This window comes from Labrus bergylta, chromosome 23 (genome assembly GCF_963930695.1).
Source record: "Labrus bergylta chromosome 23, fLabBer1.1, whole genome shotgun sequence".
NCBI lineage: Eukaryota > Metazoa > Chordata > Actinopteri > Labriformes > Labridae > Labrus > Labrus bergylta.
The window spans coordinates 9793213-9813452 of NC_089217.1; the positions used below are offsets into that span (position 1 = coordinate 9793213).

Here is a 20240-nt window from a genome sequence, read left to right on the forward strand (position 1 = left end):
AGGTCAGATCGCTCCGGATTTGACTCGGCTGAGTAAGAAGTGGACATCAGCACACACACACACACTGCCCCAGCGCCCTCCCACAATCCTACCCTCCGCTCTCTCCTTAGCGATTGAGTCATGTTTCCAGAAAAGCAGATATTCTTGTATAATTACAGTCAAATTGTTGCTTTTCATCCCAACAAGAAAACTGGGAGGCTATGTCAAAAAAATTTAAATAAGGATGTCCAAATGAAAAATAAAAAATTGGTTAATGTGTTAATTATTACAAACATTTTGTGCAATGCAGCAGTATTTGCAGCCTTATTACCGAGCGCTCCCCCATGCAAGTCCTCATACCAGACTTGCACAACATGCCTCCACATCTCTCCTCTAATTGAGCTTAATGAGTGAGACAGGAAATGAGAAGCTTAACTTGCCACTTATAATCAGCTTCTTTCAGGATGATTGGGGGGGTCAAATTTTGACATTACAGTCATGTAAAATACACAAAAGCAACTTTTTTTTTTTTTTTTGCATTTGAAACATTCATAATTCAGCAAAACTTCAGTAAGTTTGCAAGAATATGTTGGTCTGGTTACACGTGTGAGCTAAAACAAAGAACAAATAAATGTCATTCTTTTATGAAAAATGAATCAAAAATACTTAAGACAAAGCAAATAGCCCCGCCCCCCCAACAACAAAAAAAATAAAAAGAGCGGTAACACATAAAGAAAAGACGCCAGACTTTACAATCATTTGACTAGGAATAGTTTATTAAAGGTGAGAAAAAAAAGCCACAATCCATTTCTTTTAATTGCTTAAAAGTATGTACATTATAAATAATTCCACTACATTACAGCCATTTGTATTTCCTAGTCTGGACTCCTACATATTGACTTGTTACTGTCTGCAGTGCTGGGGAGAGAGATGGGCGAGATGAGAGCGGCTCAGGATGTCCATTTATGACACAACAGGGATGACACGTCTGTTTATCTACCTGTTTGCACTGAACACAACAGCTGGACTAAGAGGGTGTTTGTTTGACTATAAGTAAGTGTACCATGACTTGTTTATTGTTCAGGGGGTGGACCAGGAAGTGGCAGGTGCATGTTTTGCACCTGAGACTGTTTGCAGCAGGACTTCACTTTGTCTGTGTAATCAGAACCATGTCAATGTATGGCAGTGCTCGGGGAGGAAGGGTGTCATTTCTGAAGCCACACGGTGACAGTAGGACTCTCGTCTTCTCCGTCTCCCGCATACAAATTCTCTTTTACTCTTTCTGCTTGTGCTCTTAAATCCGAAGGTCGTGTTATTTGTCTCTCCTTCAGGGCTCGTTAAAAAAAAGGTTGCTTTATCCCTTTCTGACCCCCCCCCAGAGGCTGTAGAGTCAGTTTGGGAGGTTAGAGCTCTAGCCTGGAGTCTAGGTTTTGTGGGATGCTCATTATATGAGGTACAGTATTCAATCTCAGTCCTAGGCATTGTTTTTTTTTTTTTTTTTTTAGTGCTAACTGCCCGGCTGAGGCTCCTGCTGATGAGTCATTGCTGGGTTAAGATGAGCAGAGGAGGACCACGAGGTCACGACAGACCCCGGAAGAAGACTCTGCGCGCCCCCGCCGCACATCGACGTCGCCATCACCACGACGCTCTCCTCGGTCGCCACCACCTCCTCCACGGTCATCCCTACGCCGCCCACGCTGACCCCGGCGGCCTTCCGGGAGCAGTCCATGCAGATGTAGTCCTCGCTCTCGGCCATTTCGCAGGACACGCCCACGCACACCTGGTGGAACCACTCGTCGCAGCCGCCGTCGCACTGCACCCAGTCCACCTGGAGACACAACACCGGCAGACATGTGAGCGAGGGGTTTAGAGGATCAACGACACGGAAATACTAAAGCAATTAAGAGAAGAAAAACATGTGGCAGCTAAAGAAAACACAGGATTTTGTGTAATTTTTAACAGGTCACATGAAAGCTGCAAGTCAGTCATTGTTTGATTGATGGAATGTGAAAACAGAGCCACATGGTTCCAAAACAAGGATGGACTGTAATGCCCTTTGATATGTTTTACACACCACTAACAACTGTATGCTCAATTCCTGTCGGGTAACAAACACTGGGCCACGTCGAAAAGGCCCTCTGCTCCTCTTGATCTGCAGCTACTTTTGGATTTGTGTAGATTTCATGAAGAAAATCAACATGACTGCCAAATCAATCTTCTTCATTTAAAGAGGCTCATGTTTTTTTTTTATAACTAACTAAACGGACTTGGGCTTGTATAGCTCTTTTTTTTTTTAGTCTTCTGACAACCTAAAGTGCTTTTTACAGCGCAGGTCACACCTTCCCATTCACACACTGACGGGAGAGGTTTCTGTGTAAAGTGGCCATCAGATGGAACTTATCCCATTCATGCACATTTCTACTCCGCTGACAAAGCAGTGGGAGCAAATTGGGGTTAAGGGCGCACTCAAACTAGCAAAGTACCGTGCTTAAGCAATGTTTGAGAACTGCATTTGAGAGATCAAGCAAAACATGTGTATATCTATATATCTATATATATATGTATCAATCTCTACAGATTGAACATATATAGAGCCATTCATTTTTTTTCTCTCCCAATATCAATATCGTCTCCAAAAATCCCATATCGGTCAGGCCCTATTATATAACAGTGTTTCTCCTAGGTTTAAAGCGTTTGGGGGGGTGGGGACAAGCCGACACGGCGATAGAAGCACTTGAAGGAATCTTAGTGTACTTTAATGACAGCTGTCCTTTTCTATCGGAAAGGTAACCTTAAATGACTTCTTTCCCTGATTTCTGACTCTATCCACTATCCTATCCCTACAGTAAAGGCCCAAAAAGCCCAAAAATAAATCTTTAAAAACTTGACCTTCAGGGGGGTGGGGGCGTGCTGCCCCCCTTATATAATGGTAGGGGAACCATTGTACAATCTTCCTTTTCATTGCAAAATCAATTCAGACTTTTTGGGCTGGTTCATTGCAAGTGCTCATATCAGGATAACGATGAAAATGTGATTAATTGTCACTCCGGTATCCCTAGCTGGGACTCAACCAAGCATGCAAAGGGTCTATCAAAGGGTTAACATTTATTCAAATATAAAATGTATTTATATGTATTCACACCTGCTGTTTTTGGTCTGCTTTGCAAAAAGCTGACGATTTCAGATGAGGATTGTATCGGATGCAAAGTCTCAATTTGTGACTAATTCATTAATAACACCTTACAATTGTTAATCTTCCCAAACACAGTGTGTAGACAGTCTAGGTTAAGGTTAGCACAGCTGCTTTCATAAATTCATCATCACTACTCCACCCACAGATCTGCAGGCCCACCTGTTCCTTGGTTCTGATTGGCTGCCCTGTGGACACGCAGAGGGGAAGTAGACTGGCCACTGGTTAACCCAGGAGGACAGTCTGCAGTGCCGTCTCCCAAAAGGAGCACATCAGTGTGTTTCTGTTAATACGTTATGTGTAACTCTCTTTAAGGTGTTCCAGTGCTGTTATCAGCTGTTCATATTCAATAAAGTTCCATGATGTTCATTTTGAAAAGTGTTCGTTATTAACCCGGCCTACAAAACAAAAACCTGGCACCTGGCTGATTCGAGTTCGGAGAACTTACAGTGATGAAAGAGAGCCAGAGTTGACTGCCTCTCTCTGGATGGCAGGGAGCTTTTAAAGGACAGTTGAGGGTTGTCAGAATGACAGTCAGTCACCATGATTACATTGTGCAAAAACAACTACACTGTTTCTCTGCACTCGCAAAGAATTCACGATGCAAACTTAATCATATCCTGAACTTTGACAGAATCACCATCATCCCCGAAGAAACCAGAAAGATAAAAAAAAAAAAACTAGCCTGACTTCAACACTCACAGATGTTTTTATGATTGATAATGAAAGATGAACTTAAAAAACGATACCAGCGGCAGGAGAATCCAAACTTGATGAGGCTAGTGAACACAGAGTAAACCGTTGGAAAAAAAACATCTACATTGTATGGCCTCTACTTCTTTGAAAAATATTTTTGCCAATTTCTTTAAATGAAAAACCTCGCTAAGATTAGCTGAACTTAAATGGAGGGAAGGGGTTGTAGGAAAGACCACTTGCTTAAATAATCTTACTCTCTTTTTCTTATTTATCAAGCCCACTCTCTTCTTAAATCGTCTTACACTTTCTCTGCCCAATTACGTTCCTCCTTTTGCAGCCCTAACACACAATGATGCACACGCACACACGGCCCTTTAATATCCTCAACATTTTACACAGAAATAAAGTATAATATGTAAATATCTCTCTGAGTCATGACTGTCTACAATGAGTGAGAAGTCTGAGTCCCACCAGCTGTGTTGTTGTCGGGCTGTGTTTACATCATGTTTACAGGGACAAGACGGCCTGGTGTATAAATCTGTTTTAGTCAAGGACTAGAGAAAAGAAGAATAATGTAGCCTACTCACTGCTTATTTAGATGTCACGTAAGTGTGTTTAGATCACTGTCATTCTGTTTCAATGTATATATCAAAGTGTGCTAACATTAGCCTGCTAACTCAACAATGCAGACCACAGGCAATGGCAGGTCAAGCAATGGACATTTTCCGCCACTTGCGCTTAATTCATAACTCCTTCGTGCGAATGCGAGTGGAGAGGGGTTGGAAATTTTTGGCTTGAGGAGAGCAGAGGCTTCAGAATAACTTGAGGTGTCGCCAAACAGCGGTTTGATTTGGTTTAATATGCTGGTGCTCAAGGGCGACATCTACTGGATCAAAAAGTCACACATTCTTCCTTTAATGTTGTCTCATACTTTCAAATGAACGATAGTTTCTTAGTTCCATCAGTGTGATATCTTAAGATTCATTCTTATCAGTGCATTTGTAACGTGAAAAAAATGTGTCAGAGCAGACGCCTTTTATGAATTCAACGACAAGTACGGTATATATAGACAGAAAACTTAATGGACTACCGTATTTTCCGCACTATAAGGCGCACTTAAAAGCCTTTAATTTTCTCAAAAAACGACAGTGCGCCTTATAATCCGGAGCGCCTTATATATGGATCAATTGGTTAATTGGTTGATCCATACTGGTTGTACACGGCGCTCAGCGACACTGACTCGGATAATGACGAGAGGGAGCCGGGCATGTTGGATGCCGTACTCGCCCAACTGTTCAATTTGGACACTGAAGAAGAAGAATTCGAGGGATTCGTGGACGGGGAATGAACTGAAAAAGTGAGCTTTACGTGTTATACATAACTGAACAATGTTGAGTTATGCACTAACGTTTGAATTAGCGGTATCAGACTGTGTTTCTTTTACGTGTTTACAACTGAACAAGGCTGGGAGATATTGTGAATATGCACATTAACGTTTGAACAACGTTGAGTTATTGTGAATGCACTACGTTTTATACGTATTTATATATTCACAATATCTCCCAGCCTTGTTCAGTTGTAAACACGTTCTATTCTATGCGCCTTATAATCCGGTGCGCCCTATATATGAAAACAGTTCTAAAATAGGCCATTCATTGAAGGTGCGCCTTATAGTGCGGAAAATACGGTAAGTTGTTCCAACGTTTCCTACGATACAATGCCAGTAATGATCTGGTTCTAGATTGTCAAATTAAAGTTTTTTTTCACTGTATTACAAAAAATGTCAATAATATGTAAAAGTCTTTCTAAGTCTTGGCTGCTAAAGTTGGACATGTGAAGTGGTGACTTTTGGCTTTGTGAGGCTTTGGAAACTGAGATGGGCTTCCCCCCCCCCCCCCCCTTTGACATTTGAATAAACAGGCTGATCAAATTGTATAAAATAGTTAATTGTAACAGCTTTGATTAGTTCAGATTATTTTTTTTTAAATCATGTTTTATAAAATGTTATCGATCATGTATAAACCATGATTTCCATGCAGAGTCCTCATAAAGACTTGATGCAAAGATGCAGACCTTTGAGTTTGAAGAAGGCCCACAGTCACACGGTCGCCTCTGACCTCTGTTAATGGCTAAACTGTCGATGCAGTGAAGTGTGCATCAATCCCAGTAAGGACACTCAGGTCAAATTTGAGTGGGAACAACACATTTCTCAACCAAATCACAACATTAGGAGGGAAAAAAAAAATATATGTCACACTGTTGAGGAAAATGACAGTGCTCACCTTATCTTTACAGGGTCTCTGGCAGTTTTTGGCTGCACACACAGCATTCTCATCATTGGAGTCCTCGGCCCCGGACCAGTCGTACTTTGAGGGAATGTCCAGAATCTTCTTCTCCTTCCTCTTCTCTAGTCCCTCTCTGATGGCCTCCGCCTTGGCCGCTGCCTTCTCCTTTCTCTTCCTCTCCTTCTCCTCCTTAGCTAACCGTTTAGCCAGCTGCTTCATTTCCCGGTTTTTGTCCAAGTTGAGTTTGAGTTTCTTCTTCTTGGGTTTGCCACCAAGACCCAGTTCCAGACCCACCCTTTTCAGCTCCTTGGACTTGGCTGGTCGCATGTCCCCCATTCCAGAAGCCCCACCTGCGGCGACTGCTGCAGCCATCATCATGTGGTGGTGCTCGGCTCTTTCTAGCTTCCTTTTCCTCTTCTTCTCTGAATCTTTTAGCTTGAGCTTCAGGGGCTTGTCCATTAGCGAGTCATCGGGCTGCAGATAAAGAAGGAAAGTTGAAGTATGGATGAATGTCTTTATTACTGTTTCTGTTCTTATTGAAGACATGCATAATTAATTTAACCTTCTAGCAACCAGAGACAATTCCAGCTCAAACCCAGTGATGAGTCCTAGCTGCTCAATCAGTCTGCATAATGAATGACTTCCTTACCTCCATGACCTGCAGGAACCGCTCCTCGGAGGGCGGGTGCGTGGCCTGCAGGATCCTCCAGATGTGCTGGGTCTCGTCCAGGGATACCTCCAGCAGGTCTCCCAGCATCATCAGGTCCTCCAGCTGGGCCTTGGCCTGCGAGGAAAGCTCCAGCACGGGCGGCTCCAGGCTGCGAGGTATTAGAGGGGTCTTCCTGGGCTGCTTCCTGGGAGTGCTGATGTCTGAAATGTAAATAATTCGAGCATGAGAATGTTATGAAACGGCATTTCAAAAAAAATCCTTGAATCACAAATGCATTAAAAACAGCAAGGGATGATGGGTAGGCAGACAACAAAAGTCATGTTAGAAGATAAACGCAGTCTTACTTTGCACACAAGACTTGGAGGCTGAAGAGTAGGCGTGCTCGGCACAGAATGAGGGCGTGGCGGCAGGCCACATGTGACTCACCACCTCCTCAGACTTAACAGGAATCTCTTCATCACAAAACAGGTAGGGCTTCACCTCGCCTGGGTCCTGCAAGAAACCACACAAAACAAACAAGGAAGAATAAGAACAAGAGTCCTGTTTGCGTCTTTGCTTTGCTGCTTAGCAGAAAGACATTTTCTGCCGCTTCATTTACCTTCATATCATAACCATAAGTCTCCCTGATGTCCTCGTCCGAGTCCGTCTCCTCATCGTCGTAGTCCACGGACTGGCGAGGGGATGTGGCTCTGCTGAAACCCGACTGCTGAAACGTCTGGATGTGGCCCTGGGAAGAGAGGGCAACAACACATTCAAATTCAATACCTCTCATGTCCTAGGTCAGGGATGGGCAACTTGGACCACAGCAAGGGCCACATTAATTTAACTTTCACTGCCAGAGGGCCAAATTGTAGTTTCCAAAAAACGATTCAAATCAATTATGTCTCAAATTTAACTCAACATATACCAGTGATCAAATATTATTATGGACATACTTCATGATTTCATGGCAGATTTTGTCATGCTTTCTTCATGTTTCCAATTAATTGATATGAGGGCCACGTTGAGGGTTGATGGGGGCCGCATGTGGCCCCCGGGCTGCCAGTTGCCCACCCCTGTCCTTGGTGTATTACACTCTAAAAACGGTATCTTCTTCAATGCTTCTTCAAACCTCTCAACATAATTCAAAACCTTCTTTGGATGGATAGTTAAAAGTTGGAATTAAATACTAGATCAGAACAAAATCACTTACTCGTTCGAACACAATTTATTAAAGGAATTCTGCAGGCATGACAAATCATGGAGCCATGTGACTGCCGTGACTCCCTTCCATCCTCACATTACACTTACACAATGCTGCCCTCTTCTGGTACATTCCATGTTTACATCCAAAGCCCCCCCCCCCCCCCCCCCACCAAAATCAAAGCGAGTAACAAACAGCACTTCAAAATAAGATTCCTAGAATCCTACTCATGTTGTACTGTATCTGAAAAAAAAAATCATTCAAATTAAAATCTTAAGTACCTGCAGGTCAGGGTTGGCAGCAGCTTTCTGCAGCTCCGCATTGATTATCTTTTCAGTTTTCTCCCTCGCAGCCTGCTCCACCATGCGCTGGCTCAGCACAGACAGCTTTGCCAGCGCTGAGGACAACTCCTCCGTGGCCAGAGCCTGACGCGCTCGGTCCTGGAAGACAAGTGACGAGGTTAAGACGCGATCAAAAGCAAATCAGGGGCTCAAAAAGCAAGCGGATCGTATGCAACCTGAGAAGGCCTGGGTGACATACCTGCCAGCTCATTGCCCTCTCAGTCAAACACTGGAGGGCTTCCCCTTCGGGCAGACGCACCGGCAGCTTCTGAAGTGACACCAGCAGTGACAGGATGGTCTCTAATCTAGGCCTCCTCGACCGCTGACAAAGCGGACACAGGAATTTAGAGTCTTTGCTGTTGCTCTGCCAACCAACACCCACTTTCTTCTGAGTTCCCGTCTTAGGCAGTGGCACGCAAGCTCCGTGGAACCAGTCTTTACAAAGTTCGCACTGCAACATAAATCCACTGGCGGTCTTTCGACACAAGCAGAACTTGACCTCCTCGATGCGGTCGGCCATGGCCATCTTGGCGAGATTGGCAGCGCGCAGAGAGTGGATGGCCTCCACTTCTTTTTGCTCTTTGGCTTTGAAGGCTGCGACCACAGTGGAAGGGTCGCGCACCTCTTCCTGGTTGTCCTCCAGGTCGCTCAGCGTGTCTGGATCGAAGCCTCCTCTCTCCTTCTCCATGAGCTCCTTCACGCGTTTCCTTTTGCTCTTGCTGTTGCCGTAGACTCCGATATCCAAACGGGGGCTGATGACCTAAAAGAAGAGATGCAGTGATCTATTACAGTATTTATTAATGGACATATTAAACTCCCAGTACACGAAAAAAAGCACTTAACAGTTGTGTGAGAGTCCATTTGTGATATCCAAAAAACATGTATATTGCATTAATATGTTTTATGAGCAACATCACATTCTTCCATGACGGCCCACCTGCAGCAGAGTGTACGTTGAGTTCTTCTTGAGGAAGGTGCGACCGGTCCTCTCCCTCCAGGCTCGAGCTGCAGCCACCTGAGACTCCACCTGGGTCAGAGGATCAAGCCGGACAGGTATGGAGCGACCTCTCGCCAACAGGCTCTCGAGCTGCTCCAGGTACGCGTAGCTGCTGCCACTCTGTGTGAGGTTAACAGATATTTCAGCCACTGCAAGATCCTCAGAAGGACATCTAGCTCCATATATGGGTACAGAATGATTTTAAATGACATAAGACAGCACCTGAATGGCGTCCACCTTGCATGTCCACTCCTTTGCCTTCTGTAGGGCCTCTCTGAGTGCCAAAATATTAGGTAGGTACGCAGGGATGTTCCTAGCTTCCAAAACAATGCTCTCCAAGGTCACCATGCTGTGTCGAGGCCTGGGTTTGACAAGAGAATCAAAAAGCATGGGATGATTAGCTCATTAGCTACTTGGAGTTTTCATGTTGTTTGCATGTATATACATGTGAGAATCTTTACCTGGCCTGCAGGCATGCGCGGGCCTTATCTTCCCATCTCTCTGACACAGTCAGGATCTCTTGCAGTTCAGCCATGGCCTTCTCCACCGCGTGGTGGGGAGCCAGACCCACCCCAGAGTCTATCAGCCTCTTCATCAGCTCCAGGGTGACTCGGTGAGGCTCAGCGAGGGTGATTCGAACCTGGGATGGTGAGGACAGAAAGTGTTGCATGAAGCCACCATCATAGTAACTCCTTAGCCAAACAAACTGGTTGCATCTGTGTTATCAGTGAGAGCGGACCTCGTCGAGCCAGCGGGCCTGCTGGAGCTCCTGTTTAAGGCGGGGCAGCTCTGGCAGCTCAACGTCAAGGCCGCTACCGAGGTCTAACAGCGCCTGCAGCTTGGAGGAGTCAGGCATCTCGTCTGACATCGCCACCTGGGCTCGCTCATGGAAGTCCTCCACGTTCTCCAGTAACTCCTGAAGGGGACAGAGACATTAGGAGTGAAGGAAAAGATGATAGATAAATTGGTTAAAAAAAAAAGAAGGGAATATCTAACAAGACAAAAAGCAACAAGAACTGAGTTTGTGAGCTCTATTCTATTTTGAACTGGTTGCCTTGGTGAGCACGTAGGTGTGGAGGGGACTCACCTTGACTTGTCGGGCCTGGCTGATGATGCAGGGCAGTCTGAAGAGCTGATCCACAAAGGCCTTGAGTTCATCCACGGTTAGTTTGGTACGGTTGCGACTGCTCTCAGAGCGCAGGCGGCTACTGCAGGCGGCAGGTGAAAAGAGGACAGGGTTAGTCCACATTCTAACCTGAGCAGATACATTGTTGATTTGATAATAAGAAGAAATGCGACGTTGTTGTGCTTTATTATGAAAAGGGGATTCTAAATATGGAGAGTGTTATATAGGGTTTGACATTGATGACACAGAGAGCCAATGAATATTTATTTTCTTTACAAAATAGCCTTTAAAAAGTTGACCAAAGGCGTCTGAAGACTGAAGAAAAACACATTTGTGGTGCATGCAGTAATCAATAAATAATATGAGGGTTACATGGAATCAAAGGTTTTCCATGTGGACTTACCTGTGCCTCTGCTTGCGGCTGAGGAGCAGCTGAGCTACAGAGCTGCACGTCTCGGCCTCTTTGACCATCTCCCTCAGGCGACGGAACAAAGCTTTCTCGGGATACTTCCTGTCCTCTGCGTCCTCCAGCAACACCTTGAGCTCGATAAGATCTAAGAGGAACACAGATCAATCATGCAATAGCACAAGGAGATACCTCAATAGAAACCCCCAATTAGAGTTTGTTCAACATATAGCAGTCCTAATGTTAAAAATACCTTTTTTGTTTTTCTGGTCGGCAGCCAAGGCCTCGCTGACCCTTTTGGACCAGGTGTCGTACGACTGGGCCCGCGTCTTAACCCCGTACAGCATGGAGGGAAACTCCTCCAGATCATAGCGATACCTGACGTATGAAATGCACATACAGTTGCAGGAATAAGAATGTGAACCCTTTGGAATTTCCTAGTTTTCTGATTAAATTGGTCATAAAGTGTGTTCTGATCTTCATCTAAGTCTCAACAATAGACAAACACAGTCTGCTTAAACTGATACCGCACAAACAATTATATGTTTTCATGTTTTTATTGAACACAACATGTAAACATTCACAGTGCAGGGTGGAAAAAGTATGTGAGCCCCTAGGCTAATGACTTCTCCAAGAGCTAATTGGAGTCAGGAGTCAGCCAACCTGGAGTCCAATCAATGAGACGAGATTGGAGGTGTTGGTTAAAGCTGCCCTGCCCTATAAAAAATGCACTCCAGTTTTGAGTTTGCTACTCTCAAGAAGCATAGCCTGATGTGAACCATGCCTCGCACAAAAGAGCTCTCAGAAGACCTACGGTTAAGAATTGTTGACTTGCATGAAGCTGGAAAGGTTTACAAAAGAATCTTTTAAAGCCTCGATGTTCATCAGTCCACGGTAAGACAGATTGTCTATGAATGGAGAAAGTTCAGCACTGTTGCTACTCTCCCTAGAAGTGGCCGTCCTGTAAAGATGACTGCAAGAGCACAGCGCAGAACGCTCACTGAGGTGAAGAAGAATCCTAGAGTGTCTGCTAAAGACTTACACAAATCTCTGGCACATGCTAACATCTCTGCTGACGAATCTACGATACGTAAAACACTGAACAAGAATGGAGTTCATGGTGAGGACACCACGGAGAAAGCCACTGCTGTCCAAGAAAAACATGGCTGCATGTTTGATGTTTGCAGAAGAGCACCTGGATGTTCCACAGCACTACTGGCAAAACATCCTGTGGACAGATGAAACCCAAGTTGAGTTCTTTGGAAGGAACACACAAACACTATGTGTGGAGAAAGAAAGGCACAGCACACCAGCATCAAAAACCTCATCCCAACTGTGAAGTATGGTGGAGGGGGGCGTCATGGTTTGGGGCTGCTTTGCTGCATCAGGGCCTGGACAGATTGCTATCATCGACGGAAAAATGAATTCAAGTTTATCAAGACATTTTGCAGGAAAACTTAAGGCCATCTGTCCACCAACGGAAGCTCAACAGAAGATGGGTGATGCAACAGGACAACGACCCAAAGCACAGACGTAAATCAACAACAGAAGACAATACGCCTTCTGGAGTGGCCCAGTCAGAGTCCTGACCTCAACCCGATAGAGATGCTGTGGCATGACCTCAAGAGAGCGATTCACACCAGACATCCCGAGAATATTGCTGAACTGAAAAAGTTTTGTGAAGAGGAATGGTTCAAAATTCCTCCTGACCGTTGTGCAGGTCTGATCTGCAACTACAGGGAAACGTTTTGGTTGAGGTTATTGCTGTCAAAGGAGGGTCAACCAGTTATTAAATCCAAGGGTTCACATACTTTTTCCACCCTGCGCTGTGAGTGTTTACATGTTGTGTTCAATAAAAACATATAATTGTTTGTGCGGTATTAGTTTAAGCAGACTGTGTTTGTCTATTGTTGTGACTTAGATGAAGATCAGAACACATTTTATGGCCAATTTATGCAGAAAACTAAAAGTTATATATTTTTTTCCCCGAGGGTATTGGTTAAAGTCCTCTTACCGAAGGCACTTGTTGCCATGTGGACAGTCGCAGAGGTCTGCAGCATGGTGGAGACAGACCAGCCGTTCGGGGCTGCAGGAACAGGTCAGTGCAGAGAGGAAACAGGTCGTCTTACATTTGTAACACTGCCGCTCGTCGTCAGGTAAAAGTTCAAAAACCTCCTGCTCTGAGGACAGAACCCCCTGTGGAATGAAGGATAATGAGGAACGAGAACTGACATCATCTGAAAAAACACTTCAAAATATTGATCTTGTCATTTGAAAAGACATGAGAATACGTTAAAAAAAAAAAAAACAACACTCACTGATTCTTGCACAGCTTGTCTTAGTTTTGTCTCCTCCTCCATCATATCTCCCATTTCCTTGCAGACAGCTGCGGCCAGTTCCACGTCGAGGCTTTCCGGATCGGCAGCCATCTTGCACAGCAGCTCCTCGTGGGAGAAGACGCAGTAGCGATGGAGGCGTCTGTAATGGGCAACACACTGACGACCCATCGGTAACTAGAGAGAGGCGTTTGTCACAGATGAGCACCCACATTCGAACAGAATTCTTTTTTTTTTCAAAATGTAATGACGATTTTTGCTTTCCCCCCCCTCTCACCCAGTCGGCTGTGCAGAAGTTTACTGCCTCTGCAAAGTTGTAACCCTGATTGAAACCGCTGTGGTAGGCTCTGGGGAAGGTCACCACAAACTCCCCTGCACACTGATTGGTCCTATACACCTGACGGGTGGAGGAACAGAAAGAGGCACATAAGTGACAAATAATCAACATGATCAGTATCCGATCACATCCAATATCGACTAAAACAATCAAGGCTCCGACTACATACAGGGACACCATGCTCCATGAGGACATTAGGATTCATGATGGTGACCAGCTGATGCAGGAGGTCAGGCTGGGAGTCAAACAGCTCTGGGGCCAGTTTTTTCATCACAGCCTCCAGCTGCTCTGCTGCAGAGGCCGGAACACCGTACCAGGTCTTTGGTTCGCCCCTGCAGAACAGATGAATTATCACCAAATACACTCAGCTGGTGGATTTATACAGAGCAACATATAAACAGAATAGAATAAAGGACAGTTCAATGAGTAAGATTGTGTTTTTATGTGTTTTTAACAGGACAGACAACGATTTTTTTATGCCCTCTGTGCAAGGCAAATTCCCCTCGGGGCAATAAATGTTTCATTCATTCATTCAAGGATCGCTTTTATCGGGGTCAAAGTTGAATGAAAGGCTGGCCTGGTCTCACCAGTGCAGGAAGTTGATGGAGTAACTCCAGTGGTCCTCGATGTGCCAGCAGAATGAGGAGAAGCACATGCCCACGTAGAGCCAGGGCACCTTCATACCCGAGATGTCCACGTTGATGTGTGTGAGCACTGACTGCTCCAGCACTGGCATGTTATTCAGGTTCCAGCCTGAGTTTGCGTACTCCTATTAGAGGAGGGGAACAAACACTTCAGGGGCCAATTCCATGTTTTAATCATTAAGAAACTTTATGTTAATAACAATAAATGCTCGACTGAAATCTAATGAAGAATCCAAACTAAGTAAAGTACGTGAGGCGGGAATCTCCATCAAAAGTAAATCACTGAATCTCTGATAGAGCAGCTGAAGAGTCATGAACTTGGGTGAGATATAATACTATTTGGAAAACGACATCTAAATAAGAGGCTTGTCAAGCCAACACTTTCAAAGAATTTGGCAATTAAAGCAACCCGACAACTTTCTCACCTCTTCATCGCCCAGCAGCCTCCTTTTACCGTCCCTGACAGGGAATCCGCTGCCCACTTCCTTGGAGCTGATGTCAGCTCCGTACTCCACGATGACATCCTCCTCGATGCTGCTGACCAGGCGCCAGAACTCCTTCTCCACCAGCTCCGTGGGGACCATCTGGAAGTACGAGTCGTAAACGATAGGATCTCAAAAAGCATCAAAATGCCACTTTGATGGACATCCATTGCGACTGTGTACATTTTCTAGCACAGTGAGAGGATTTTTTATTTTATTTTTTTACATACGTGAACAGGCATGTTGAAGTAGTCCGACTTGAAGTGGTCGGCCATTTCTCCAAAGCTCTGCAGAGTGTATTCTCTTACTGCCTGCTCGAAGCCGAATGCCTCCCTGGGCTTACTGCACTCCTGTTAGCGAAGTAATTAAACAATCCATTCAGAATAACAGCAATCCATCTCGTGTGCATTATATTAATAAGTCTGTGGTGTTTAACCCTTACCTCAGCTACACACTTAGGGCAGCGCCAGTCCCCCTTGGGCACGTCCTGTAGGGGTGGGATGAGGCAGAAGGTGTGGTAGCTGTCATCACAGCCGTCACACAACAGCAGGCGGTCCTCTTCGTCGCCCCGCCCACACACCAGGCACAGGTAGAGGTCGATCTGAGGGGTTAGTGCAGCACAACATAAAAGGGCTGGTCATGCCCACAGTCACCAAAGGTAGAATCATTTAGGCAGATGACAAACTGGCACTCACAAAGTTGACCTCTAAGGTCTCCTTGCGTGGTCTCATTTTGATGGCGAAGGCCTGAGCTTTGAGGTGACGCTGCTTCTTGTTGAATCCATCATCTAAGTAAAATGTGTAAAAATGTAGTGTGAGTGAGTAGAAATACTCGCAGCAACACAGCGCTTTCTTTTTGGTTTTTTTGTTGCTCAGTGTCAAAAAATATTCTTACCGGCTGGTACAATCTCTAATCCAACCATCTTGGGACTTGAACCAAAGATTTTCAGGCCTTTTGGCTCCTTGTTTTCTCTCTACAAAAACATTGCAACAACAGAAAAGGCAGAGCGTGAAAAAGAGTGATCTTACTAAAAATGTAACTTGAGATTCTTACTGCAAAAGGGGGGAAAATAAATGTTTTAAAATAAATGTTCTGACTGAGCTTCAATGGAAGACTGAGGACACACAGGATACATTTGTTTTCTATATTAAGATAAAAAAAACAAATTCGTTATTCATTTAAAGGTAAAGGATAGCTCACTGCGTATTACAATTAGATTTCTCAAAAGGGCTGTTACTAAGCTCAGTCTTTTCACGTCTTTGTACATTTATATTGATTCCGTCTTGGCGTGATATTGGAATCCCATTCTGTCAATTCACGTAGTGCTTCAGCGTTGCAGAAGCGCGGTAAAGCGGGAAAACACATGGACACACAGTCAGACATGCATGCACACACAGCGCTGCACTCCCCCACTGGCTCTGCTGATACTGTCACGCCTCTGTTACTACCTATGAAGAGGGTACAGACAGTGGATCACTTCATCCCCCCCCATTCAGCTCATTCAGATGGAAGGCGAAACCTCAGAAGTGTAAATAACACGGCTTGAAACGGCAGTCTGATTAGGGATGTACACACTTATGCCCTTAGTCCCAATTTCCTCCACTACAATATAAAATTAAGCATATTATTGGATGACATTTCCTTGTCTTCTTTGCATTTACCTCCGACTTCAGGCGCCTGGAGCGTCTCTCAGGCAGAAGCTGGTCTTTGGTTTGCGTTGCGTCACCCTCCACATCTTTCTCCCTCTCCACCTCCTCATCTTGCTCCTCTTCTTCCACTGTCTCCTCACCAACGCCCTCATCCAGTTCTTCCCCATCATCCCCATCATCATATAGTCGCTGGATGCCCTGATTGGTAAAAAGGAGGAGGGTGAAAATCAATTTGGAAACCTGCTAAGAGCAAACCATTTCAGGATTTAACAAAAAAAAAAAAAAAAAACGGGGATAATAATACGGTGAAGGTTTGCCCAAAATCTGCTGAAACATATTTAATTTGGTCAGGTCAAGTTTTCTCCTGCGAGCCCCCTTGTCAATTTTCTCCTCGAAGTCGTGTGATGTGAGAACACAGCAGGAAAAACATCAGAAAAATTCCCCACAAGCGAGCGGGTGACGACTTCGATTTCCTGCGACCGGTGCGAGACCATAGACTGTGTGCATCTACGGTAAATAAGATGTTTGACTTTTAATCTGCATCACTCACAGTCAGCGTGGCTCCAGACTGGAAGAGCTCATACGGGTAAAGGATCCTCTCATAGTGGGAGCGCAGAAGTGAGCCCGTTCCTCTGCCTGAGGGGAAGCCCATTCGGCTGGCTACCTTGGACCACCTCTTCTCCTTACACAATATCTCGAAGCCTCCCTCTGATGACACAATCTGAAACAAATGCGTTTTTAAAATTTGCTTTTTTTTCCCCGGCATAAATTAAAGTCTCAAAACGTAACAGTTACTGTAAGTACAAATCAAAGGCTAAATTGATTGTCATATAAAATCAGCAAAAGCAAGACGTTCATAGAGAGTGATATCCATATTCTTTTTACCTTGCTGAGCTGATAGAGGTCCAGAACCTTTCTCTCCACATGGGGGAATCGAATTTTGGATCCCTGCAGCTCCCAGAACTTCGCAATTTGATCCAGAAAGTTGAGCCTAACCCGGGTAAGTGCCTGAAAAAGCAGGACAGAGAATGAGAAGGACATGTGGGGGGGGGGGGGTGATTTTCTGCTGTTATGCAGCTTTCACATGAGGCAACAATGGGTTAAAATAGCTTTAATGACACATAGCCATACTATTCTTGTTACGTGAAAATGTTAGGAATTTCAAACTACAGCCGTCTTACTTCTCTTACTTAATGCAAAGGCACTGAACAATATAAAACGAGAAGGAAATAACACTAAAAACTCTCCACAGCTGCAAGGTATACTGCATACTATTCGGCTACCCAAGGAGTCTAAAATGTATGATTTTGATGTACCCCCAAAAGCAATGCCATGACACACCTTCCCTAAGAATTTGACAGTGTGTGCGTCTTCTTGACAAACTCACCTCGAGCTCATTCAGCCTTTGCACTCGTGGAGTGAAGCGGAAGTTGCGCACATCACAGGCGAAGGGAGGCTGCCAGTCCTGATTGACAAGAAAACATTGGCATCAGAACTCATCAAAACAACATTCACAATGAGAACAGTACAACAATCTGTGAGATGGTGGTGGTCAGTGTTGATCAAGTACAAAATATATGTAGCAGAGCTTATCTAAGGGAGGTTAGGGGTTAGAGGTATTCATAATAAAACACCATAACTCACACTGGTGGACAAGCTTTATTTCTGTGCATAACGACTGATTGTTTGCAGAAAAAATATTAGTTTTTTTTTTTGTTTTTTTTTAATGTAAACACAATCCAAAAGAGTTAAAAAGCCCAAGAAATAAAAATGCATTGGGATATTTATATAACATATAACACAGCAGCACTGACATGGATTAATTGTTTCGACTAGACGACGGGGCCTTACGTGAAGCCCAATGTCGCATCTTCGCAGCTAACGTGGTACAAACACTGAAACTGTACACTCAGCCAAGCAGAGGAGGAAAACTAAACAAAAGAATTGTCAAAAAAAAAAAAAAAAAAAAAAGCGGAGCGGATGAGTTTATGTCGCTTTAGCAAAACTTTATTTTTTATGACAAATCATGTTCCACTATTTCACCTAAAATCCAAATTACGCAATACAGAGTTGCAAAAATAAATGAGGTGTTATTTGACCTCTATTAGACTAGTGGCAACTGGTAATGTCGCTGCAACAAAAAAAAAAAAAAAACAACCACACAGGCCCAAAATAAAGCAGCCCCATCTGTGTGAGTATTTTGGCTGTCTGTTAAATGGCGTGAAGGGATGTGTCACTTTACCTCCGGGGGTCGGATCTTGCAGATGCCAGTTTTCTCTGCGATTGGACGGATCTTGTTGATGAATCCGAGAGGATCCGAGAAATCCTCCCAACTCGGCTCAAAAACAGGACATTCAGGCGGGGGGACGAACTCGGCAAACGCTGACATAGTTGTGGTGATGTTCAGTGTAACACAAAGTCTTCCGACAATTAAACGCGCTAAAAATGAATGTGTATTTTTTTTTTTTTTTTTTTTTGTGTGTGTGTGCTCAAAAGTCCATCCAATAATTCTGGGGCACTTCTTCTTCCGTGTCCACCATGATCCCCTCAAATTCAAATCTCCACGCCGACAAAAATCACTTTAATGATCCCAGTCGCGATGCCAAAAATCATAATGTGAGTTTGAAAGTAAATGCATGAATATAACAACAAGGGGTTGATGGTTGTTTTCTGATCCGGAATCGGCGGGCCTTGGCCAGGCAAAGGCCGGGGGAGTCTTCACCACCACCACTCCCCTACCTGGGACGGAGGGCAGGGTCAGCTGGAAACGCCATCATTGTGTTGCTCAAAGACGACAGCTTCAGAAAGACTTCAGGCATGGATAATGCGCGTTAAAAAAAAAATTAAAAAAAATCAATAAGTTTTGGAATCACAAAGCAAAAACAAAAAGTCGCCGGCTGCAATGTTATGATTCTTCAAGCTAACGCTGCTGCTGCTGCTACTGCTGCGGCTACGTTTAGGTGCCTGGATAAGTGCCGGATTTCTTCGTGATGATGCATTTTCAACAAAAGTTATCCACGGTTGGTAAAGTCCCGTAGCGAAGCTTCAGCTGCTTCTCCGAGCATTTGTGCCAAGTTGGAGCACAACAAGGAGGATTGCTCGCGTTAGCAAGCGTACATTGTTGTGTGAAGCATCCCACAACCCCCCCATTCATTGAAGCACCAGCAGCTAATATCAGCTTAGCTACCACAGCCCCGTTGCGCAGCTAACATTGACGTTCACGACATTAAGCTGAGAAGTCGGCCGAGTAGGTTAATCCATCGCGGCTGCAGTTTGCTAGTCGTGTTCAGAGGAAAAACACTTTTAAAAACACCGTATCCGTTTGCCTTGGTGTCATTTTCCGCAAATTGTAACGTCGTCTGTGAGTAATGCATCCGTATTAGATAACGTGCTAGCTACCACTAGCAAGATTGGGTGAGCTTTCGTGATGCCTTCAGGGACATTCAGAAAATTTGTACCACTTCATAAAAAGGCACTGTTTATGTCTGATAAGTAATGTGTTTAGCTATAAACAGCATATTAAAGCAGCAATTATGCGTTAAATCAGTCAAATAAATGTAATTCAAAGAACGTAATGCAAGGCGTAGTTCTTTAATAACCTATAGTAATGTCTGAGTTCCATTTCTTTAATACTGTAACCCCTTATGGCTTATTGAAGACCCCCAGTGTACTGCCACTGTGTACAATGTGAAATAAATTAATAATAAATCAATATTGCTGCTTAGGCCTCTAGATCAGGCAATTGCACAATGGAATCCCACCTAAAAGAAATGCATTGGTGTGTATTTTCTTATTTAAGTGTTTCCAATTGTCGAAACAAAAAAGAGATCATTTAACTAAATCAATCTTTATTTGTATATCGCCAATTCATACCAAATATTATCTCAAGACACTTTACAAAAAGAGAAGGTCCAAACCG

The 20240-nt window shown here is 44.3% G+C and overlaps 1 protein-coding gene across 1 annotated transcript; it reads right to left on the reverse strand.

Moving 5' to 3' along the window:
* Window positions 1–733: 733 nt before the first annotated feature.
* Window positions 734–19730, reverse strand: kdm5a (lysine demethylase 5A). The gene is made up of 29 exons (XM_020639505.3): window positions 18564–19730; window positions 17709–17786; window positions 17207–17329; window positions 16872–17042; window positions 16334–16519; window positions 15567–15645; window positions 15368–15459; window positions 15115–15273; window positions 14903–15022; window positions 14616–14774; window positions 14134–14315; window positions 13716–13878; window positions 13487–13606; window positions 13192–13386; window positions 12888–13069; window positions 11127–11251; window positions 10871–11021; window positions 10429–10549; window positions 10081–10257; window positions 9803–9981; window positions 9564–9702; window positions 9282–9461; window positions 8544–9104; window positions 8285–8443; window positions 7419–7547; window positions 7165–7312; window positions 6800–7020; window positions 6148–6624; window positions 734–1807 (listed from the first exon to the last, which is right to left on the reverse strand). The coding sequence occupies exons 1-29, from the start codon at window positions 18708–18710 to the stop codon at window positions 1487–1489; spliced, it is 5244 nt and encodes a 1747-aa protein (XP_020495161.2). The 5' UTR covers window positions 18711–19730; the 3' UTR covers window positions 734–1486.
* Between the last annotated feature and the right edge of the window lie 510 nt (window positions 19731–20240).